The sequence below is a fragment of the Pituophis catenifer genome, unplaced genomic scaffold, assembly GCF_029215685.1.
Source record: "Pituophis catenifer annectens isolate HBS135680 unplaced genomic scaffold, rPitCat1.0.hap2 SCAF_4, whole genome shotgun sequence".
Lineage (NCBI taxonomy): Eukaryota > Metazoa > Chordata > Lepidosauria > Squamata > Colubridae > Pituophis > Pituophis catenifer.
The window spans coordinates 24619128-24644189 of NW_027256884.1; the positions used below are offsets into that span (position 1 = coordinate 24619128).

General features: G+C 39.6%; 1 protein-coding gene across 2 annotated transcripts in view; it reads left to right on the plus strand.

Annotated features, from left to right (window-relative positions):
- Window positions 1-23629, plus strand: part of CLDN10 (claudin 10) — a 56568-nt gene extending 32939 nt beyond the window's left edge. The window contains exons 1-5 of one of the 2 annotated variants that reach the window (XM_070943356.1): window positions 4518-4737; window positions 19869-20030; window positions 20175-20256; window positions 21141-21248; window positions 23509-23629. In XM_070943356.1, coding sequence (XP_070799457.1) covers window positions 4518-4737; window positions 19869-20030; window positions 20175-20256; window positions 21141-21248; window positions 23509-23629 — 693 coding nt within the window. Of the gene's footprint in view, window positions 1-4517; window positions 4738-19868; window positions 20031-20174; window positions 20257-21140; window positions 21249-23508 lie in introns of those variants that run through there. The other variant, XM_070943357.1, reaches the window with a different exon arrangement.
- The last annotated feature ends 1433 nt before the right edge of the window (window positions 23630-25062 follow it).

The following is a 25062-nucleotide window of genomic DNA, read 5'->3' on the forward strand; positions in this document are numbered from 1 at the left end:
AGTGCTGAACGGACCTTCTGCTGAGTCACGTCTTCTTTTCCCTGCGCCAATCTAACACTAGGAATGTTGTTTTTTGTATCTTTGTAGTAACATCTACACAGCACATTATTCCACTCTGCACTCAGATATGGTGGTGTCATTAATCTAGATCAGGAGTGTCAAACTCAATTTCATTGAGGACCGCATTAGGGTTGTGTTTCACCTCGGGGGGTGGGGGATGGAGTGGGCATGGCCAGCTCGACGTCACTCGTGTTGAGGGAGCCTGTGGTGGTCAGAGCACTCTGTCAGCGAAAACGGGTTCCAGAGCTCCATTTTCAGCTGGGACGGCCTCCTGCAACCCTCTGCCAGCAAAAACAGAGCTCAGGAGGGCTGCACGCAGCCCTCACGAGCTCTGTTTTTGCTGACAGAGGCACCATGGGCCAGTCCTTCATTGTTTCCAAGGTGGCCCCACGGGCCAGATTTAAGCACCCCATGGGCCGGATCTGACCCCCGGGCTCGGGTTTGACACCCCTGACCTAGATGGCTTTAAAAGGGAACTGGACAAATTCATGGAGGATGGGACTATCAACATCTATTTGCTACTTTGAATATCAAATCCTGGGGTGTGATATTGGTAAAATACTATGATCCTCATGCTCATTTTTTAAAGAATCCCAAATGCACCTAGTTGGCCATTGTAGGCCGTAGTACATTAGACTAGAGGGACAATTGGTCTGATATAGCAAGGCATACATATGTCTCCTTTTCCTGCCATGAGTTTGATCTTTTCCTGATCTTATTTTGAAATGATGTATTCTGATTTCAAGAACAAATTCTCCCTCAGAATAGCAAGATATTTGGACAGAGATGGGAGTTCTTACAGTGCATGACTGAAGAAATTATGGCCTTCTAGATACAGCTGGATTTTACCTCCCTACCAAATTATATTTCAAAGTATTTTAAACAGAAATAAGCATGAAATAAACTTGGGTCAGGGTGAATAAGTGGAACAAAAGTGGTTTCTCTTAGCCATTAAAATTACCTGTCTTGATTTAGTTGATATTATTATTATTATTATTATTATTATTATTATTATTATTTCTAAATAAATTAATGATACAGGTGGTACTAATGTAAGATGTGATTTTTCATGAATGGAAATGTATATGTGTCAGCATTCCAGGAAAACCCCAACTCCAAGTAAAGACACGGAAGCAGGCATTTTCCAAAGTTCTCTTTACTAGAATAGGTAACCTGGCACATCTGGGAAATCCCGAATCTGAAAAGCCCGGGTTTTCCTTCAGTAAGTCAAAGCTCCCAAAACCATCCCCTTTCTCCCTGATGACGTGTTCCAATCAACGTCTGTTCCATCCCGATAACAGTCCCCTGACCGCTCCTTCTCCAGATGCTGGATCGCCCTGACCTTGACCGACAGGAAGAATGCTATTATGTCTACTAACCCCCTCTCCTACTTTCCCACACATGAGGAGGTGGCAGCATTGAAGCTTTCGGCCTAATATGGCTTCCAAAGCTGACAATATTCTTCTTTGAAATCGTAAATTGGATCAATTTTATTCTCTTGTGCATTTTAGTGCAATTCTCTTCTTTTTGGGTGATATTGCTTTGCAAAATTAGGAAATAAATGAAGGAAAAAGTCATCCCTGTTGAAATTGCATGGTACATAAAAAAAGTTTTACTTTATGAGGACAAGTTATAAGATTTACTTTTCTGCATTCCCTTATCCTCCTCTCTTGTCTAGTGTAACTGTAAGATTTGAATCTTAATCACAATTTGTAGAAACAAAACAGTTTTTTAATGTCTGCACACAACTCTGGAATTTGAGTTTAAATAAATAAAAAGAGTGGCACTAAGCAGAGGCAGAGTATCTTTTCTTTTTAATGAGTAATCGCAATGGCAATGAAAACTATTATAAACAGCTGTTAAGCTAGGAAACCTAACTTTCAATCACAGGACTTGCCTCAGAAATTAAGCATTGTTTTGTATACATATTCATGCAGGCATTATGTTTGTATGTGTTGGTAAGGTGGGGTGGCTAGGAGAACGAGAGAAAATGGAAATCTAGTTTATAATTCAACTTAGCTATATTTAGCTCCCAGATCACTTACTGAATGTGTTTCTTCTTTCATTCAGAAAGGAGGAGCTTTTGTCTAATACCCTGTTCTGTTACGTTCTCCTTTACAGAATTAAAAAACCCAGTAAAATATACAGAGGTTAACTTTTCAACTCAACTAAGAACCACCCATCTATTCGTAGCCAAGGGCTCTAAATATACCTTTAAAAAGGTCCACAGTAGCCCAGCATAGAGGATAAATGAAAAAGAAAAACCAATCTGGAGAACAACAGGCGTGACGACCCTAATCTGTTTACTCTGGCAAAAGAACAAGTAACGTTGTCATCTGTAATATAATTGATGAAACTAGAAATGGCTGCTGTTGATTTTATTATTTTAAAAAAATCCTCTATTGGGATGGAGGGATAGATTGATTTACATCTTTTGCAAACCAAGTTGTTCAGCTGGACCCTCAGTTCAGCTACGCTGGAGAGCTTACCTGGTTCTGGGTGGAATGAACATCTTGTCGTGATGAAAACACTCTTTACAGCTAAGTTTATAAAGTGTCACATATTCTGTGAGAATATAATAGCCCATTTTCTGGCTGAATGTTTTCACAAGATTTATACCTCCTCTCTGATGATTTGCCGCTGTGAATTTGACACAGAACTGCAGGTCTCAAATGATTTCACCTAGAGATGGCCCCAAAGATAAATCCAGACTGGAAAGAGGTAGAAAACTGCCTCAGTTTGATTACTTAGCAATTTGAGTTACTAAAGCTGAGTTTCTTCATGGATCTTGGTGGCCAAGAAGAGGCTCTGCTCAATAGGAGAGGAGCTAGTCCAGTCTGGTTTTTGTCATTGTGTGAACCTGCAGAAGGCTGGCTGGTCACAGCCTTGGGAAAGTGAATCCCCCAAAACCGGATGATGATGGTAAAAAGGGGTAGCATCCCGAAAAACCAGGGGTGGGGAGCAGGGGAGGAATGGCAGGCCTGCCCCAGAGAGTATACAGTATGAGAATATCCAGGGAAATATGATTTATAGTCCCACATTTCTGAGAGGTTCGTGGATTGAAGCTAGAAGCAATACACCAGCATTTTGGAACTGATTCTTGTTAAAGATCAGGCTGTCTCCTCCTTGCTGGTTTTTAGAAAAATGTTAAAAACTGAATTTTTGTAGAGATTTTTTTTTCTTTAAGTCTATATTTGACACCTTCTTGATGGTTTTTTTTATCTTCGTTTGTATGGTTATCTTTTAATAAGTGGTCCCATGCACAACTGACTCATATTTATGACCGTGATCCCCTTTTGTGACCTTCTGACAAGCAACGTCAACGGGGAAGCCACATTCACTTAACCAACCACCCTGTCCCTAACTTAACGACCGCAGTGATGCGCTTAACAACGGTGGCAAGGAAGGTCATCCAATGGGACAAGACCAGTGGTGGGATTCAGCCAGTTCGCACCACTTCGGGAGAACCGGTTGTTAACTTTCTAAGCAGTTTGGCAAACTGGTTGTTGGAAGAAATCATTAGGGCAGAGAACCAGTTGTTAAATTACTTGAATCCCACCACTGGGCAAGGCACCCTTAACAAATGCCTCACTTAACCACCAAAATTTTGATCTGGAGAGTGGTCGTAAGTCGAGGACTACCTGTATTTGGGTGGGTGGGGTGGAGGAGGGGGAAATGCACTGACTTAGGTCCCCGACACGCCTGTTTTATTTATACCCAGTTTCTCTACACACCCCATGATTGAATGTTGCGGTGTGGGAATTTCACCCTAATATCCTGCCAATATTTGGAATGAATCAGGCATGAACCCCGTCCTTTTCCCGTTAGGGTGCAATTGAGAAAGAGGATGTCGAAAGATTTATATGATCTGAAGAGAAACCAGAGTATAAGCATGTCAATTGGTATATGTAACAGACTTTTGTACGTTACCCTATATATGTAATGGGACAAGTTTATTTCTTTCACGCGTTGTGATGTAGACCGCTATAGATTTAAGGTTTGTTGGATGTATAAGATAAAATAAAAAAATAAATTAAAAAAAAAGAGAGAGAGAAAGAGGATGTCGCCCGCGGTCTCTCCTCGCTTGTGCTGCCAAGGCGGGTCCGCCCTCTACTCAGAGGCGCCACAGGGCCAACGCTGGGCGCGGCCAGGCGGGCGGGCGGGCGCAGCAGCAGGCCGTGAGCGCCGCGGGCTGGCAGCCCATCCGGAGACGCGGCTCCCTCTTCCAGCCGTCGAAGCCGAGGGCAGCGCAGCGCCCCCTCACGGTCCGGCTTGGCTGGGAGGCGTGCCTCTTTCCTCCTCCCTCTCGGCTCGAAGGATGCTGCCGCGCGGGTGGGAGCTTCCCGGGGCCGCGGCAGGCGGCTGCGCTCAGTCGGCCGTCAAGCGGAGCGCAGGCAGGCAGGCAGGAGGAGAAGAAAGCTCGCGCGCCCTCGCCGCCCCGCTCCGTCCCGTCGGCCATGGCCAGCTCGGTGGTCGAAATCCTGGCTTTCCTGCTGGTCGTCTCGGGCTGGGTACTGGTGTCCTCCACGCTGCCCACCGACTACTGGAAGGTGTCGTCCATCGACGGCAGCGTCATCACCACGGCTACTTTCTGGTCCAACCTTTGGAAGACCTGCGTGACCGACTCGACCGGCGTGTCCAACTGCAAGGACTTCCCCTCCATGCTGGCGCTTGACGGTCTGCAAGGCTCTCCCTTCTCTCCCTTCCCTTCCCCTCGGTTAAGCTAGCAGTGTCCGCCCTGCTTTGTGTCCCTAGTGGAAGGGGAGGCCGGCGGGGTTCCCTATCGTGGGAGCTGCTCTCCTAGAAGGAGCGATTAGGTGGGGGGGGGAGGAATGGGATCCATTCAGCCACTGAGCCATTGGCTCCAGCCCCTCGATCTCTAAACCCGCTTTAATTCCGATGATAACGAGAATGATGATGAGTCTAAGATTATTTGCTCCCCTTTTGCATGGTTGCTTTGCCTCCTTATTTCTTTGAAGTTGATGGTAGACAACATTGGCAAAATTATTTGCCTATTTAGAGATGTGAAATCGAGAAAGAAAAGTCTAACTTTTATTGGGTTCGTTTTCTTTTCATTCCAGTTAAGATTTTTTTTTTTTTTTGAAGGGAACTGTTCTAATTTTTCAAATTATTGTCTGATTTCCTGATCATTCTCTTTCCTGAACTGTAATATTATGTTTGCCTGGTTTTTGGACTTGAGTTGCTAATGAAAGTTAGTCTTGGCTCTAAAACGGCACTTGCCCACTAAAGCATCTCAGGAATTTGCCTGTCACAAGTTCCTATCTCAATGCCATGGATAAACCAACACAAAACCAAATATCTGAACTGTGGGTCTTTGAATTACAGCTCTTATATTGGTAGTATAAAACCAAAATATCTGAACTGTGGGTCTTTGAATTACAGCTCTTATACTGGTAGTCCTCGACTTACCATTCGTTCATTTAGTGACCGTTCAAAGTTTCAATGACATTGAAAAAAATGTCACCATTTTTTCTTATGACCATTTTTTACACGTCAAACCATTACAGCATCCCCTTGGGCACACAATCAAAACACAGACGCTTGGCAACTGGCTCATATTTATGATGGTTGCCAGGGGTCATGTGATCACCTTTTGCGACCTTCTGACAAGCAAAATCAATGGGGAAGCCTGGTTCACTTAACAACCAGGTTACTAATTTATCAACCGCGGTGATTCACTTAACAACCTGTAATTGATTTTAAAAGTTCCTCCAGGTGTTGAAATCTTGAACAAAAGGATAAGATAATTTCTCACATTTGAAACCTGCAAGGGATATTTTGATTCCCCTTTTCCTGTGGGAGGAATCAGGAAGATGGCACAGCTCAACAGCTCAGATGAATGAAAGGTGCCCTACTCAATTAAGCTGTCCCATGAATCTTGGGACATTTTAACCAGTTTGTCAAAAATGACTTACCCATGTAGAGTAACTCAAGAGCTCCTCATTGATCATTTTACATTATAGGTATGTTTAGATCCCTTCTGCAATCTCTTTTTGTGAGAGGAACACAGGAAATGGGCTGGAAAAGGTCACTCATCTGTTCTCTTCACTACATAACACCAGGGGTATCCATAATTTCAAGAATGACCATAGCTGCCCAAAATATACAGGTTGCCATCATGTAACATTTGAAGTTATATTCTTGTGGTTTCATACTTTTGCCATGAGATAAGCTGGGGACTGTAGTCTGTGAAGGACTGCTGATAAGTAAGTGCCCAGTAGAGTAGTGTTTCTTAACTCCAGCAATTCTAAGATGTGTGAACCTTAGTTCCCAGAGTTGAAGAATTCTTGGCTATGGATCAAACCATTACCTTGATGAGTTAATTGCTTCCAAGAAAGTAGAAATCTTGTGGCATATGGAAGGAGCTACTATTTCTGTTTTCTCCCCACATTGTTTTGACATGAACCATGTGAAAATATGCCCGTGTTGGTATCTTGTGCTTTTGTATAATGATAATAAAATCAGTCACTCAGAAGCTAGTGGTTTGTTTGACATAAAAGATTTAGAAGATTGCCAATACCTCTTTATAGGATGGTGAGGCTGTGTTGAGCCTCCTTATGGAGATGCCTTCTCTGAATACAGCTATCATCATGTTTCCAGCTTCTCTTTTGTTACTACTAGAAGACTAGCTTCATAGCATCCTAGGAGAAGAGGATTATTTCGACTCTAAATATGAATGTGATAGCTTCAGTGACACTTTTGGGTGCCAGGATCTGGACTAGGAGAATGTCCCCCTCTTGGACCTCTCAACCACCTTTGATATTATTAACCATGGTTCACCTGCAGAGCTTGGACATATGAAGCATTATTTTGCAAAGATTCTATTCCTTCCTTGGTGGGTGGTTTCAATGTGAAGTAATGCTGGAGGAGAACCAGCCTGATATGTACAGTAGTGGCCAAAATTGTGGAAACCTTTGGGGGAAAGTATATTTTTGAGGTTTGATGGCTAATAGCACCACTTTTTGTGGGGAGTTTCAAGATAATCATATTCCACTGCTGGGATGACCTGGGAATAGCCCAGGCCTTAACCCAATTGAAAATCTATGGAGCCGACTAAAAAAAACTTGTTAGTCAGAAGCGACCCAGCAACAAAACCCAGTTAATACAAGCAATCATTCAATCTTAGTTTCACCTTATAACAGCTGCAGAACTAAAAGACTTGGTTCACTCCATGGGAAGACGTTGTAAGGCCGTAATTCATGCTAAAGGTTGCCCAACTAAGTATTAACTGACGTGATAATTTTTATATATCTCATTTTTTTCTATGGTGATAATTTTTGTATATCTGCTATTCTAATAGCAAATCCTACATAAAAATTATTGCATTACATTCTTGATTAAATTATCTTTCCATTCATATATAATTTTATGGTACTACTCCAAAAAAAAAAGTAGTATTATTAGCTAGTTTTAGAAAATACACTTTTCCCAAAAGGTTTCCACAATTTTGGCCACTACTGTAAGATGTTGCACAGATCAACCCTCTGTCCCCTGTTCTTTAACTTCTATGCAAACCTACCAGGTAGGATCATCTGACAATTTGGAGTACAATTTCACCAGTATGCCCATAATATAAGTGCTATCCTAGCTGAGGAGAGATGCTGTTAGTGTCCTTTTTTGGGCCTGGAGGCTTTAAGGATGGGAGAGAACAATGTAAAAGCTGAGCTTAAGAGTTGTTGCTTGTATCTCAGGATTTCCTGTTGCAACCTGTGATGTCTCTTGACAAGCAGACACTACCCATGGAGGACCAGGTCTGCTATTTGAGAGCCCTTCTGGAAGAGCATGTAGAGCCATGGCCAGAGTGGCCTATACCCAGCTTCCAGAGTGTACCGATTACAACTACAGGTGGTCCTCAAAGTACGACCACAATTGAGCCCAAAATTTAGGTTGCTAAGTGAGAAATTTGTTAAGTGAGTTTTGGCCCATTTTACAACTTTTCTTGCCACATTGGTTAAGTGAATCATGGCAGTTGTTAAGTAAGTAAGACGGGTGTTAAGTGAATCTGGCTTCCCCATTGACTTTGCTTGTCAGAAAGTCACAAAAGGTGATCACATGATCCTGGGACACTGAAACCGTCATAAATGTGAGTCGATTGTCAAGCATCCAAATGTAAATCACATGACCATGGGGATGCTGCGATGGTCATAAGTGGGAAAAATGATCATAAATCACTTTTTTTCCGTGCCATTGTAACTTCAATTACTACACAAACATTGTAAATCAAGGACTACCTATAATGTCTAAGGCAAAAGGACCTGACTTAAAGAATTTATGCCCTCATTACTGCCCAGTTAGATAATTGCACTTTATTTCTCATAAAGCTGCTTTTCTTTCTTTCTTTCTTTCTTTCTTTCTTTCTTTCTTTCTTTCTTTCTTTCTTTCTTTCATTAGATTTATATACCGCCCTACTCCCGAAGGACTCAGGGCGGTGAACAGGCACAAAAATAAAATACATAAATACAAAAATTTAAAAGCAAAAATAAAACCAGATTAAACAATTTAGCCCGAGACAAATTTAAAATATCCCAATAATTTAAAAACAGATTTAAAATTTTCAATTTAAAAAAAAAGGGGGGAAAAGGTTAGGCCAGGCCAGCTTGCTGGAATAGGAAGGTCTTAAGAGCACGGCGGAAAATGCGCAGATCCGGGATCCTCCGTATCTCCGGGGGGGAGCTCGTTCCAGATAGTGGGTGCCCCCACAGAGAAGGCCCTCCCCCTAGGGGCCGCCAGTCGACACTGTTTGGCCGACAGCACCCGGAGGAGCCCCTCTCTATGAGAGCGTACCGGGCAGTGGGAGGTATTTGTGGTAGTAGGCGGTCCCGTAAGTAGCCAGGTCCTAAGTCATGGAGTGCTCTAAAGGTGGTAACCAAAACCTTGAAGCGCACCCAGAAGACCACCAGGAGCCAGTGCAGCTCGCGCAGGAGAGGTATTACATGGGAGCGCCATGTCGCTCCCATAACCACCCGCATGGCCGCACTCTGAGCCAGTTGGAGCCTCCGGGTGCTCCTCAAGGGGAGCCCCATGTAGATATGAGGTATCTAAAAGACCTCATATCTACCTCAGAAATGATAATTGGACTAGAATGCAGCAGTCCACATGCTTCCCGTTTCCTGCTATTTGCAGTACATAAACCCAAATATACAGGCCTTTTATGGCTTGGCACCTGGTCTGCCTATTGGAACCAGCATCAGCCCAACATACAGGTAGTTCTTAATTTACAACAGTTCATTTTGCGATCGTTCGAAGTTACAATGGCAAATCTGAAAAGTGACTTATGACCATTTTTCACACTTATGACCATTGCAGCATCCCCGGGGTCATATGATCAAAATTCAACTGACTCATCTTTATGACAGTTGCAGTGCCTGGGGGGGGGGGGTCATACGATCCGCTTCAGCAACCTTCTGACAAGCAAAGACAATGGGGAAACCAGATTCACTTAACAACCATGTTGGTAACTGCAGTGATTCACTTAACAACTACGGCAAGAAAGATTGCAAAACGGGGCAAAATTCACTTAACAAATGTTTCCCTTTGCAACAGAAATGTTGGGCTCAATTATGGTCGTAACTTGAGGAGTACTTGCATGACAATATCCAGGGAAATACAACTTGGTCCCACATTTCTAAGAGGTTCAGGGATTAAAGCTAGAAGCAGTATGGCAGCATTTGGGAACTGATTCTTATTAAAGACCAGGCCCTCCCCTCCTTGCTAGCTTTTAGGAAAGTGTTAAAAACTGAATTTTTGTAGAGGTTTTTTTTCTTTAAGTCTATATTTAATGTCTTCTTAATGGTTTTTTTTCCCTTGCTTGTTTTTTTTTTTTTAATTTCTATTTTTATTGTTATCTTTTAATAATTTTGTGTTATGGCTTTATCCATCCGTGTTATTGTGATTGCTTTTTAATCTGACCATGGATGTTTTAATTTTTGTTTTATGTACTCTATGTGAGAGTATTCTTTATGCCAAGAGTTGTTTGATTGAACAGTACAAAAGTTTGATTCCTAAATAATAAAAGGCAGAGGCTTTTTGTTTTAAGATTTCTGTGTAGTTTAATTGTCCATCAAGAAAATATCTTCAGGCTATAAAAAGACAGCTATTGAGTAAATTTTGGAGGCTGAGATTTTTATAATCCCAACATCGCCATCCTCATTTATAAGGTTACATAATATTGTATAGGAGAGATAAACCCTTGACATTTCCATTTAACAAAGCATCTGAGTAAAGCTTCTGAACTACTATTGATTTTTTCTAATAAAATGGAATTTAGATTGCTCTCATTATTGTGGCTAAAAATTAAGAGTATGATATGTGTTCATGGATAACAAAAATGTGCTGAACAATATATTTTTCATTATGCTTTTCAATCTCATCTCCTGCTGATTCTATCTCTTGGTTTCTTACCATGTGTAGATTGATTGATTGATTGATTGATTGATTGATTGATTGATTGATTTGTTCGATTTATATGCCGCCCTTCTCCGGAGACTCAGGGCGGCTTACAATGCGTTAAGCAATAGCCTTCATACTTTTGTATATACCTGTTTAGTAGGGCTTTTGGCCCCCCCTAAGCTGTGTTCTTTTTTATACAAGTCAGTTTATTGCCCCCCACAATCCGGGTCCTCATTTTACCTACCTCGAAAGGATGGAAGGCTGAGTCAACCTTGAGCCTGGTGAGATTTGAACTTGCAGTAATTGCAGGCAGCTGGTGCTAGTTAACAGCACTTTAGTCTGCTGCGCCACCAAGGCACTTCCAAGAGATGCCACACTTCTCTTGATATATTAATAACGCTGGTATCGTCTTTAACACAGTCACCACCAAATTTTAATAAAGCATTTTAGAAGGTGATGCAACTACTTACTGTATTAGCATCTTGAAAGATCTGTCAAAATTAATGGCAATTAAACTGTAAATAGGAAATCAGAATGAATGCATCAAACTTTTACTCATTGCTTACTTTGTTTCATATTGGCTAATAAGAATTTAGCTCTGATACTCCTTGTCTTTCCTGGAAGGTTCTTAATTAAATCTTTGGGATGAGGTATAAATCATTCATTTGCATGCAGATGTTCTCCTGATACTGTGAAATTGTATCAAAATATGTCCCAAATTTATAGCACCAAATGTAGGAGCAGAATAAGAAAAATTGCAATTAATTTATAAGACACTAACCAATATTGTTTTGTGGAATATTTGCTCATAGTAATGTTTTAAACAGATGGTTTATTTTTACTTGCACAGCTTGCTAATACACAAAGTGCCCATCTTTTCTTGAACTTAGGCGAATTACTTCCCACTTTTAATGACTGTTGTGTTCATTTTTTTCCTCACTTTTAAGAAAAAATATATAATTCTCAGTAATTTCGTTGTATACATGATGTACAATGACAATAAAGGCTTTGACTTTGAAATAGAACTCCCCATAATTTAACAATATAGTTTTTGATTCTGGTCTCTGGGCAAACAGGGAACAGATTTCACTTTCTTTTGGTATGATTTCCTTAAAAAATGCTGTAACTTCCCGCAGTTGTCTTTTTTTAAGGCTACATATACTTTTTCCTCAAACTGCCCTTGTAAGATAAAATTTTAGTCCCCTGACTGTTTTTACTTTGCCCTCTTTTGCATCTCTTCACTTTTTTTCTAAATATTTCTTAAAATGTGGCAGCCAGAATTACTCAATTACTACATGTTGCCTTACCTTACCAGCAGACGATAGAGTAGAATATGTGGTAATCTGGAAAGCATGTATCCTTGATGCAACTTGTCTCTGCCCTTTTTATACACCATGCTGACCTAGTTATAATTATAGTTATAATTTCCGCAATTGTCTTTACTGGTACTATTGTAAACCAGGCATTATTAAGCATTTTCTCTAAAACTGTTCTTTTTTTTAAAAAAAAAAAAACTTTCTTTCCTAGCCCCTTTTTATAGCTAGCAAACTTACATTATGAGCTTTGTTTTCTATTGCATTTTAGTCCAGCCTCTTAGATGTATATTCACTCATATATCTTTTTCTAATGATATGTCACTTAAATAATTGTTTTGTTTTTTTATGTACTGGGATTGTCAGAGTCAAAAAACATAATGTTGGAAATCATTGCATTGTACGGTATTGTTTTCTTCCAGATTCAGTCACATTTGTTTTTTATTTATTTATTTATTTATGGCTTCTGCCACTGTCTGGAGATGCTTTCCAGGCAAAAGGGAATGTATTATTGTGTTGGTTTTAGGCATGTTGACCCAGAGGTCCCTTGCCATCTTGTGATACTATGAACATTGTCCTCTGTTTGAGAGGTAAAATATAGAGGTCTTCACCTCATCCTTAGGGTAAATTTGTGAATTCCCAGAGAAACTATGTTTGTGAATCAGAGACTTACTTAAACCTTGAGCCTTGAGGGGAAGACAGAACACCTGGGAAGAATCTCAGTTTCTTTCATCTGAGGAACTGAATAAAGAAAGATAGGCAATCTCAGTCTTCTAAGAGTTTTACAGAACAGAATTTCTGCAGGTGCAGTTTTATTCTCTCCTATCTGAAAACCTGGACTTTATAAATACAAGTGTGGGAGTACAAGAGCAGTACAGCATTCTTCTCAGAGGGATTTATAATCTGAGGCTTTCCAGATATATGGGTTGTAAAATGCTTATTAGATTGCTACCAGCCTGTTCATGAATGTTTGACTGAAGTTGTGGTCCTGCACACCTGAAAGTTACTGTACAATTATGAGTTTCCAAGATACATCTTACCTCTGACAATTCCAAACTACACACTGCAAGCATGTTTTATAGTGGATTTATTTGAAGTTCATAAAGCATTCTAGAGGTTGTATCATCCTGCTTTTGGATCACATGTTTAACTCTGTTCTGACCTAGGCTTCTCCAGCAGCACAAAGCAGAGTCCTCATCCCAATAAACTCCTTTTATTTAATTTACAGTGAATTCCTCTCCAGCAAAGTCTTTCCTCTCCCACAGTCTTTCAAGATAGTTCACAATTACCGACCTTTATCAGGCTAGGAGAGTGGCCAGGCTGATATCTTTCAGACACCACAATACTTCGCAAGAATGCAGAAATGATCTAATTGTCTCCTGCAAATACCCTTCCTCTTTCGCTCCTCTTATTCTCTATGGGAGGGGCCCTTCATCGTCCACCTGTGGCCTTACTCCCAAGTCGACCCTTGTTCCTTAGCTGTTCCCTTCATCTGGCAACTCTGCGCATGCGCACACTGAGAACAGGCTCCCACTGTTCATCTGCCTCACTGATGTCTGATTCCGAAGGCAGTTGATACCTGTCATACGGCCCTGGCCCCCTCTCTGCCTCTGACGCAGAGCACTCATCAGAGCCTTCCCCAGACTCCAGGACTGGCCCATGTTCCTCTCTAATCTCCTCACTGTCCGAATCTACTGCCAGCTCCTCTGGCCGTTGGCGGACCACAACAAACTCTTAACAAAGCTATAATGTTTAAGAAATTGACACAATGCAGCCAGTTGTGAGGGGAGCCAGTGAATGAATGGAACACAGTAGTGCAATTCATTGACCACTTAATTAAGTTTTGATTAAATGTGAGGTAAGAACCAACCCAAATTGTAGGAGTAAGAACCAGTATGTGAAATTCATTTCTAACTTTATGAAGTCCTAATTTATATCTGATAAAGGATATGTATCAGGTCATGTTTCCTTTAGGCATTCCAAAAATCTAAGATAAAGCGAATGATGGGTAGAGAGGTCTCCTTATTGGTATCATCCCATTTATTTGTAAGGGTTTTAATTAATTCAAGTATTTAACTTTCCAGTTGCTCTAAATAATGTTTTATGAATCTAGTACTGTTTTTATATTTTCATTTTGTATACCAGTATTTTATTCTGTTTCACTTCCATATAAAAAAAATTCTGTTAACTGAAGGGCAATAGAAAATACCTAAAGAAACCTGAAGAAATAGCAAGCATCCTCAAAGTCCTGGGTAAATGAATAGTTTTTTTATCAATTTAGCATAATTAATCCATTAAGGAATTTGCTCTAGACCAGTGATGGCTAAACTTTTTGCCGTCACGTGCCAAAAGCGGGGGGAGCATGGGGGGTCGCGGGTGCGGGTGCCCACATCCATAATTCAATGCGCCCCACCCTCCCACGCATGCGCACGTGACCCCCCCCACTTCCCCCTGCTTTTGGCACACGATGGAACGGTGGGCCCGGTAGGCCTGTTTCCCCCCCTCCCCAGGCTCCAGAGGCTTTCTAGGAACCTGAGGAGGGCAAAAACAGCCTTCCCCATCCTCCCAGACGCCTTCTGGAGGCCAGAAACAGCCAGTTTCCCGACTTCCGGTGGGACCGGAAGGCCTGAAAATCAGTTGGCCGGTGCGCGCATGCGCACTGGAGCTGAGCTAGGGCAACACTCGCGTGCCCACCTGTGGCACCCGTGCCATAGGTTCGCCATCACGGCTCTAGACTAATATCCTCCACTCATATTAACAGCAGTCATGCTGTCCTTTAGTTGAGAATAAGCTCTTTTTGTTAGCAGGTTATTCCTCAGAAATCTGTCAAAAAATTCTTCAGTCATAACAGCTTGCTTAAAATAGGTATGATAAAATCAGTTTAATGCTACAAGACTATTACTGTAGTTACATTGGTTAAATTTTAATGTTAGAGTTTTATTTTTGTTTTGTTTTGCTCACTATTATATGAAACTTAATCAATCATCATAGATAGATTTTGTTTATTCATAATAATATCAAAATAGACAAAGCATTAGTAATAAACTACTTATTATTTTGATTCTTCTGTTTGTAAAAACCTGTAACTTTATCTTTCTGGGTGTGTTTTACAAAATTGGTGAGTATAGCATGTAATAACTGCATAGCTCATATTGAGTTTCTTAATAAATAGAAAGATAAAAGAAGATTCCAAGTTCTCTTATGGATCTGTTTACCTGTATAAACTGAAGGAATGTCTTGTTTGGGGGGTTGGGTGCCCATCTTTTTGGCCACTCCACCAAAGGGTGCCAGCTTCCTTCTCTTCTTTTTATTGTCATTTATTGTTAAAGAAAGCTATATTACTTCTACTTCCAAGCTGGCAAAATTAACTTCAGTTTTGCTTTAGAATCTTTCTGGAGAGCCAGTGATCATTTTATTTCGGGAAGGAGAAATAAAACTTTCTCTCATCACCATATTTCTTTTTTGTCTGTAGCAAGTCTGATGCCAAGCGCCAAAAATCAGGAGATTCAGGCAGTTCAAATGAGTATAAAGATTTTACTGCAAGCTTAAAGCTCACTACAAAATCTGAGCTACTAACTGTCAAGGGAAACGAGGCATTCAAGGTGGGCTGGGATTCATGACTTATTGATTGCATTTGAATTTTTGCAGCCCGGATTGGGTAGCCTGAAATACATATGTATCATACATGGTACATATAAATGCATATAACCTACATAGGTACACACTTGGTTCTTCTACTGGTATGGCAGTGAGATAGCAATTAGAAGCACCGTGGTTGGTTGTTATATCCTCAGTAGGTACTGGTTCTATGGGTGTGGCTTGGTGGGCGTGGCTTGGTGGGCGTGGCAGGGAAAGGATACTGTAAAATCTCCATTCCCTCCCCACTCCAGGGAAGATTACTGCAAAATCTCCATTTCCTCCCGATCAGCTGGGACTTGGGAGGCAGATAATAGATGGTGGCGGGGCCAGTCAGAGGTGATATTTAACGGTTCTCCAACCAGTCAAAATTTCCGCTACCAGTTCTCCAGAACTGGTCAGAACCTGCTGAAATCCACCTCTCGTTCATATGGGCATCTTCCTTCCTTCTTTCCTGTCTTTTTGGTCCATTTGAAATGAACTGGCTTCAGATCAATCCTGCCTTGACATAGGGGCTGCAGTTATTGTATACTGAACCACACTGAACCACAAAATACTCAATCACCTTTTAGTGTAATATAATGTGAATCCAGTCCATATTGTTAGTTAATTGTTCAGTGTGCCCTATGAGTTGGATTAGATGACCATTCTATACATTCTTTTCACCATGTGAATCTGGTATGTTTTGCTTGTGAGAACTAATTATGTCCTTTCTTCTTTACTCCTTACGCTGTTTTTTGTGAAAAATCACATGCTGGCGTGTAAATGATGGATGGCAGCCATTTTGTTGTGGTTGGGGTAAATCTTTACCATTTTGCCCAGGAGATATAGCTATAAATTACCTTGAAAGCACCTGTGGGAAAATAACTTCATGCTCCAGCACATATAATGTCTTAATCAGCTACTAACAATGCCAATAAATTGAATGTGTTGGAAAATAATGACTTCCGTGGCTAATTTTGATCTATATAAGTAGCACAAAAAAAAGTTACAAAGAAAGAAAGACACCCCCCCCCCCCAAGAAAACGGGCTGAGGAAAATTTTTACACTAAATATCCATTTTTAGTAATAAAAACTAGATGTAGGTAACTTTTCACTTCTTGCGGAATTTAGCTTAACAACCATGTCCAGTGTTCCATCAGGTGTAATGTTATTTCCTGTGTTATTCCTTATTTAGAAAAGCATAAAAAAGTAAGAATGCGCTCCAGGCCTACATTAATGCTTGAAATTAGGCATGTGCATTTACAGTTAACTAACGTCCTGTTTAAAAGACCGTGCCTCAGTATATAATCCTTAATAAAATATAAACCTATAAAAATTTAAATAATGGGAAATTTGTTCTGAAATGTGTTTTTTGTCTGCAATGGCACTGTCTCAAGGAAAAAAACCCAATCTTTAAAAAAATTAGTTTTGTTCCTTCTATAAGAATTTAATATAAATATGATAAATGAGAGAAGATTAGTGCTAGAAAAAAGTGTCACTAGCAAATTTTCTAATATTGGTATGTCATTACTTGGACAGTTTTGACTTGTTGATTTGGATGTCAAAACGCAGATCTTTATACAAAACAACACTCATATTTATTGGTGGGAAAATGGGAATGGGAATGCATTTCTCTAGGCAGCCTTTTCAGGCAAGGATGCGGAGGTGACTGTAAGGGATGTGTCAGAACTGCATGATATAAAGTATTGGATGGAAGTTGGATAAAAACTAAAGTTGATTTAATTTCATTTATGTATTAAAATTAAGTACAGTTAAGGTCCACTCTTCAGTTATAGATTTAACAATTTCCTGTATCCATCATATTTTGATCCTCAAGGCTATACTCAAGACCATTGGAGCAATCTGCAGTGGTAGTCTCAGACTGTGCAGCTCTAACCTAGGCTGCCCCCATTGATATTCCATTTGAAGCCTGCTGTATGAAGTGTTTCTGTTTGCAGTATTTACACACATAGATTTTTCTCTCAAGAATGGGTCTGTCCTCGTTAACCTTCTTCTTTTGCACCAATTACCACAATCACAGGGTACAGTTGACATGGCCTGTAGCCTCCTTTTTATACCTTGAATGTGTGCAGGAGTTTCTGAACATCACTTATTTTAATTATTATATTTTTGGAAGAAAATATCTGAGAGACCTTACCACCCCAGGTTTTTAACAGCTGCAGCACAAGTCAAAACAATGAAGTGAAGGTTTCACTTTATCAGGCAAATGCTTTCAGCGTTATAAGGGAGAAGGTCATAACAATAATAACAACAAAAATTTAGTACAGTCATAGATCAGACTCAAATTATAGAGAGAAATGTTTTATCCTCTTGATGTACAATATATCCAAAGAGTAATATATCCAAATTAGTTGTCCTGTTGCATAATAGTGATTTGATGGTGTAACTTGGCAGTTAGATAACAGCTGAGAGATAATTTTGAGATTTCTGTTCACCGTAACAGTAACCTATATTTGGGTTTGCCCAGGTAACTTTTACAAAGTATCTATAGTAGTCTTTATATCATGTCGGAATGTGGTAAAAATATAGAAGGCATGTCCTATTTGCATTACATAACCAGACAGATCTGCCATCTTCAGCTTCGTGCTGTTCTGGCATCCTGTCATAAATTGTTGGGGGTGGGGGAGAAAAGAGGCAATTGGCATGTGGAGAGTAGAGATGAGCAAGGGTGTGTGTGTGTGACAAGCTTAATGGAAACCAGAGTTGTGAGAACAGACCTATTCCAGACTTCAAGGACACCGAGCCTGGGAAAAGAATATGCACCAAACATCAGAGCTGGTCCCTAAGCACCATTGGACAAAAACAAGGAGGGGAGTCGGGGGGAGGGCTGGGGAGAAGGAGAAAATCTGTAATGCTTTGCATGGGAATCCAAGATCTAGCCTTGCTTTTGCTCCAACCCACTAATCCTTAGTAAAAGAACCTATCAGATGGAATCGAGGGTCTTTCTTTCCTAGGGACCTAGCTGAGGCAGGTCTGACATAACCCTGGGACCTGGAGGTTTGTTCCATCTGCCCTTATGCCTGAGCAGGAGATGCCTGTTGAACCCTGAATGAAATTTAATCTAAATTGTATGTTATCATCAGTATGGGTGCAGCCCAAAACTGATCATAGATAAATTTGCTTAGTTACTGACAACAGCTGCTGATAATCTACAATGATGAAGTAAATGAATGAACTGGTGAAAGTTCATTTAAAATTATGGGGCAAATGAAGTTATCAGGGAAAATTGGGCATTTTGGTCACAGCTAACATTCACAAATCCCTCTCCTACTTCCCAGATTAGCAATAAGAATAGTACAGAGTATTGGTTGGAAAATTATCCCACCATCTAAAAAAATGCCATCTTTCTTGTGGCCAAGTCTGCTTTGAGCAGATCCATTTTTTAAGTGAGGAACAGGGAGAAAAATGGCTTTTTCTTTTGGTTTGATCTGTGCTGTCAGTGTGATATAGAACAGGGGTCTCCAACCTTGGCGACTTTAAGACTTGTGGACTTCAACTCCCAGAATTCCTCAGCCAACAAAGCAAAGCTGGCTGAGGAATTCTGGGAGTTGAAGTCCACAAGTCTTCAAGTTGCCAAAGTTGGAGACCCCTGATATAGAATATCAAAAGATAAATTGAACTTTTGAGTAGGAAACAGCAGAAAAGCAGTAGGAACATGTCAACAGAAGAGAATATGGAAACACTGTGATTCTTTCAATTGTTTGTATTTTGATTACTGTAATTTATATTGGTTGCATTTGTACAAAACACCAAGCATTAAATCAATAATACTGGCTGATCTTGCAATATCACATCAAGCTGTGAATTAACCACCTATATTTTAGAACATAGAATAACAGAGTTGGAAGGGACCTTGGATGTCTTCTAGTCCAACCCCCTGCAGCAGGAGACCCTTATACCATTTCAGACAAATGGCTGTTCAGTCTCTTCTTAAAAGCCTTAAGAAGCCCACAACTTCTGAAGGCAAGCCAATCCACTGATTCACCATTAGGAAATTTCTCCTTAATTCTAGATTGCTTCTCTCCTTGATGAGTTTCCATCCATTGTTTCTTGTCTGGCCTTCTAGAGCTTTGGAAAATAGGTTGACCCCCCTCTTCTTTGTGGTAGCCCTGACACACTGGATGTTACTAAGATCCCTGAACCAATAGCTATCTTTATAGGGTGCTATCAATAAAGTTGGGAGCATTTTTATTTCTAGTACAACCTGGTGTGTCCATGTTTACATTACCCTGTGTCCTTTCCCACTATGTTAGGTACCGCCATGTGAATTTTTTATTAAATTTATTATTTATTAATTATTGCAAAAAACTGTGAAGAAAGAGTGGAGATTTGCATAAGAGGATCTAATTAGAAGAGATAAGAAAATGTCTTATTACCCAGGTGACTTATACTGTACTTAAAACCCTTTGAATATGGGCATCACTCAATTTCTTCTTGCATTTTCAGGTTACATCCAAGCATGCAGAGGACTCATGATTGCTGCTGTCTGCCTTGGGTTTTTTGGCTCTGTGTTTGCCCTGATCGGGATGAAGTGTACAAAGGTTGGAGGCTCAGACCAAGCTAAAGCTAAAATTGCTTGTTTTGCTGGAGTGATCTTTATTATTTCAGGTAAATATGAAATGATCAAAGCTTGAGTTTTTCTAGGCAGATCAAATTAAGTGGGAAAATTGCTGTCGATTGTAGATTCTGGTGGATGTGTATCGAAGCATTTCCAGATATTAATCTGTTCTGCACTTGATGCATTTTTTTTAGGACTGAGTGCATTGACTGGTTGCTCCCTCTATGCTCACCGAATCACATCTGAGTTCTTTGACCCCACATTTATTGCACAAAAGTAAGTCCAGTTGAAAAAAAAACCACTGAGATAGGTGTTTTATTTGCTGCTTTGGTCTATCTGCCTGGTTCAGAGGAATTAACCTGCCCAAAATAAAATTTAAACTGGCTATAATGAAATAAAACAACTGCTGCCTTTTGAACTCCATTAGTATTTCATTGATGTTAGAGTGGAAGATTACAAGGTCCATAGGCTTGAGCTGTCTTAGACAGCTTTGAAAAATATATTTCAGTACAATATAGCTAAAAGAAACTAACAAAAGTTAAAATCTTTTGCTGTTTATGAAGTTAAATCAACCGATAGCTGATTACCTATATTCTAGGATCTTTTTTCATCTTTCTAGTTATTGCAACCAAAACTGAAACATTTACAGCAAATGATCTAATTCTATACTAATTCTTGCTCACAATATATTTAGTAGAAATGCTCTCTTTGTGACCCAGCAAGAAGTAAAGGATTATTCTGTTATAATTACTCAAATGATTGTTATTGCTGAATTACAGTATATGCAACAAAGCACTCATATTTTTTTTATTGCAGACAATTTATTACTTCTTTCCTTGTAAATACTTAAGATATACACTGGAAAGCAAGACAGTAACTTCTCCAATTCTTGGAGAATTGGAGAAGTGAAAAGGGAATTAAACCTTCAATGCCCTAAAACAAGCCATAATTCAAATGGCTTGTTTTAGACAGGAGCAATGTTTGCCAAGCTTTCTGATTTTGGGAGGGTGAGGATTGCAGTGGAAAGAGCAAAAATTATTTAAATTTTTGTTAATACAATGAATGCCTTAATTTAGCCTTATAAACCCTTTGCATCAAGTAAATAAAACTGATTTGTCGATGAAACTATTTATTAAACATGAATTATCACCTATCTGCAGGTATGAACTGGGAGCCGCTTTATTCATTGGTTGGGCTGGAGCATCGCTTTGCATAATTGGTGGCAGCATATTCTGCTTCTCCATTGTTGAAAACAAACCAACTCCACGGTACAGACGACTGCTTTTGTTAAAATTAATATTAGTAGATTTTTAGTTAATAAATTGTAAGAAGATAAGAAGCACTAATCCAATCATCAAATATTTCAGAAATAACCCTAGTCAATAGTTAAGAATGATTAATTGAAAAAAAAAGAGGAAGTTAAAAACCCTCTGCTTTTAGGGAAAAAAACTTGTTAGTTACTGCTCATCTCTATAAAATTTAAGCATAGAATTAGAAGTCATGTAGCACAAGCTGATAGTTAATTTAGGCCACATAAGATGCCTTAGTGCTTCCTCTTTAAAAGAATGCATGTTGCATTTTCAGTGCTTTTAAGATGCATGAATGATTCATGGCTTATGTTTAAATTTCTTGGGCATTTTATTTTCACAGAAATAGATCTTTGTGAAACTACCTCCCAACTATTTCCCTTTATCTAGAATAGTACTGAGTCAGCAGTATTCACTAATAGCCCTTTCTTATCCTTCCAACCTTTCTTTCCTTTTCATCTATCTATTATAAGGTATATTAATTTAGTTTCCCGGTACACAAAATATGAAAGAATTGAGTCAAAATTGGAATCTTGAAGAAGACATAAATGTTGAGAATGTTGACTAAAAGTAGGGTTGTAATAAGAATTCATGAAAGATTCTACACTTTCCAGCATGAGCTACGTGTAGCGCCAGTCTTAATTTGGGAATGGATCCTCTAAATCACATAGGATTAATTTCTGAGTAAGCAAGCTCAGGTTGTGCTGTTTTGGACAAACAAGTACATCTCAAAAATTTAAACTCCATGCCTGAATTGAAGCTGTTTTAAGGACAGCTTGCTACAATAAATGGCACGGAGAGAAAAAAACAAACATTGATTTTGTGGTTCTGTACTTGGTCAAATAAAAAGAAAATCAGAGGCTGCTAGCATGACTGAAATGGTAAGAAATAGTTGCTAAACAAATCCTTTTATTCCCTTCTGAAAATGAAGTGGTAGTTTCTAAACATCAGGTAACAGAGCCGTGGTGGCACAGTGGTTAGAATGCAGTATTGCAGGCTGTCAGCAGTTCGATTCTGACCAGCTCCAGCCTTCCATCCTCCTGAGATCAGGAAAATGAGGACCCAGATTGTTGGGGGCAATATGCTGACTGTGTAAACTGCTTAGAGAGGGCTGTAAAGCAATATGAAGCAGTATATAAGTACTGTTGCTAACAGGGTCCCTTTCCCAGTTTTTAGTGCGAAGCAATTAGCGGTATCTGCCCGGGGAAGCTCTGTGACATTTGGGAATGTTCCACAGGCCATCCTTCATTGTGTCATCAATAATAAGGTAGCAGCTGCCTTTCCCAGCTTGGCCATTAAGTCATGCTGTTAGCATTTGCTCTTAGCATTTGACCCTGTAGGGCTTTGACCAATTGACCTCCATGGTACGGTCATAAAGGCAATTTTAGCTTCCCGCTGATACTCACACGAGCATATTCTTCAGAACACACCTATATTTTTCTAGATATTTAATTATAAGCTCAAGACTGCTGTGCAAAGAACCTTTAGTTCAGGCTGAGAAAAACTGTTTCTACCTTGCTAGTAAGTATTCCTACATTGGAGGTTTTGAAAATTGTTCAACATTCCACCCTGTACTTTTGGTTACAGAAAGCTTTTCTCAAGGATTAGCAAAGTATTAACACTATTGTTAGACTGTCACTTAAAAGTATTACCATTATTCTTGTTAAAACGGGCACTTAAAAGAATATTGAGACTTGACCACAAGTAGCCTCCTGAACTGCAATGCCTGAAAAGTTTTTTCCCAACTTGAACAAAACAGATGGGTATGATATCGTTGTTGTGATTAAGGTATGAGTCAGTAGTGAGTTCCTCTTACCTTTGCTACTGGCTTGGAACCGGAAGTGCATGCACGCACAGCCCTTCTGCGCATGCGCAAGAGCGTCCATGATGTATGGGCAGGTGGGTGGAGCCTCCCCTGCCGCCACTACCGGTTCACCCGAACCGGAGCAAACCAGTAGAAACCTCCCACTGGTATGAGTACATGCAGCCCCTGCAATTCATCCGAACAGCCGTATCTTTTTCCAGGACTGTAAGGCAGCTGTGGGATCCTGGAAATTGATTCTGCTGCTTTAAATGAGCTGCAAAGTGGCTGTGCTCATCCCTCCTTGTATCCCAAAATGTCTGTCTATAGTAGAACCTAAAGCACACAGTAGCCCCATGAGATCTTCCTTGTAATATTTCTTGATATTTAAATGAGCTCTAATACTTTCTCATGTTTCAGGATGGTATATGCATACAACAAACCAGGTTCTGTGATGTCTTCTCGAACCAAGGCCTACTCGGCAGATTTTAAAGCATCCAAGATCCCTCCAAAGCACTTCGACAAAAATGCCTATGTGTAAATGGATGCTTGGAGGAATTTTTTTGTTATTAAGAATCGTAACGTATGTACTGTCCATCTGCAGAATGATTTTTAAAAGTGGCTTGGTGTCTTGAGCATCAGCAGTTTTATAAGTATTTTAACTGTTTTATAAATGAACTTTTATCTACTTGATGTAAATTTTCTTCATAACTTGTTTTAAGATTTATACTTATACTAGACATAATTTATAACTGAAAAATAACTTGCTATGTTTTGCTTTCTGTAAAAAGAAATATAAATTAAGTCATTTTGATTACAGCCAATATTGTCAGGGATCTTCAGAATCAAACATAACAATTGCAGCTTTTAAATGGATCCATCAGTTTTGAAGATCTGCTTTTAATAACTTGGGACTAGTTATAAAAGCATGTTAAAACAGATAGAGTTAAGCTTAAGCAAGATCTTAATAACACATTATGAAACACAGTTTTAATCCCAATATCACAATTATATGGATTAATACCCTGTAACACAAAACAAATATTTTCTTCCTTAAACTTTCCAAAGGTTGAAATTGGAATTTTAGATTTACATAAGGCAGCTTGTGTTCCATTAAGTATCATGAGCAGATAAATGTCTCTGTTTCTGAGGAGTTTCTCTCTGTAGTTTCTTAATCCCTCACCTTCAAATTAGTTGATTTAAATCAAGGCAGTCTCGGGTATTGATTGAAACAATCAACTGTATCCCTGAAGATTTGTCACATTGCTCTAAAAATTGAAAGTCTCATCAGACCACCAAAATGTCCAATGTAATGTACCATTTGATTGTATCATTTTATTTTGTGTAATATTTTTAGATAATGTGATTTAGTATTGGATTTTATTTTTTTTGTGCCTGCTGGTCAGAGTTAATGCCTGGAAACTGCCTGGACTAATCCTGCAATTTTTTTTGCCAAGTGTTGTTTCCCCTTTCCTTTCTCTTCCAAGGACAGAGTGTGAGTGACTGGCCCAAATTCACCCAGCTGGCTTTGTGCCTACAGCAAGACTAAAACCCATGGTCTCCTGGTTTCTAGCCTGGTGCCTAACCACTACACCACACTATTTGTCATAGTATTATAGTATATAATTATAATTGTAGTGCAGTAGGAATGTCTTCCTTGTTTTTCTCCTGGTGACAAAGCTTCATTGCCTTGATACACATTATACCGTTAAAGACCAATTCTATCCCATATCTTTTTGTAAAATATGAAACTCGTTGAAATTTAGGATCCTCCACAGACAGATTTTTTTTTTACTAGAGAACCACATTGTACATTTAGATGTCAGTAATGAGAAGATGGAGAGATGGAGCACACACATACTGGTTTCCAGATATGCTTACTTGTGCCTAGAATTAAAAATACCAAATGTTTAGGGAAAGAATGAAGAATAAGAAAGGAACAGAGCCTTTTAATCATTTTTATGAGACCAGAAA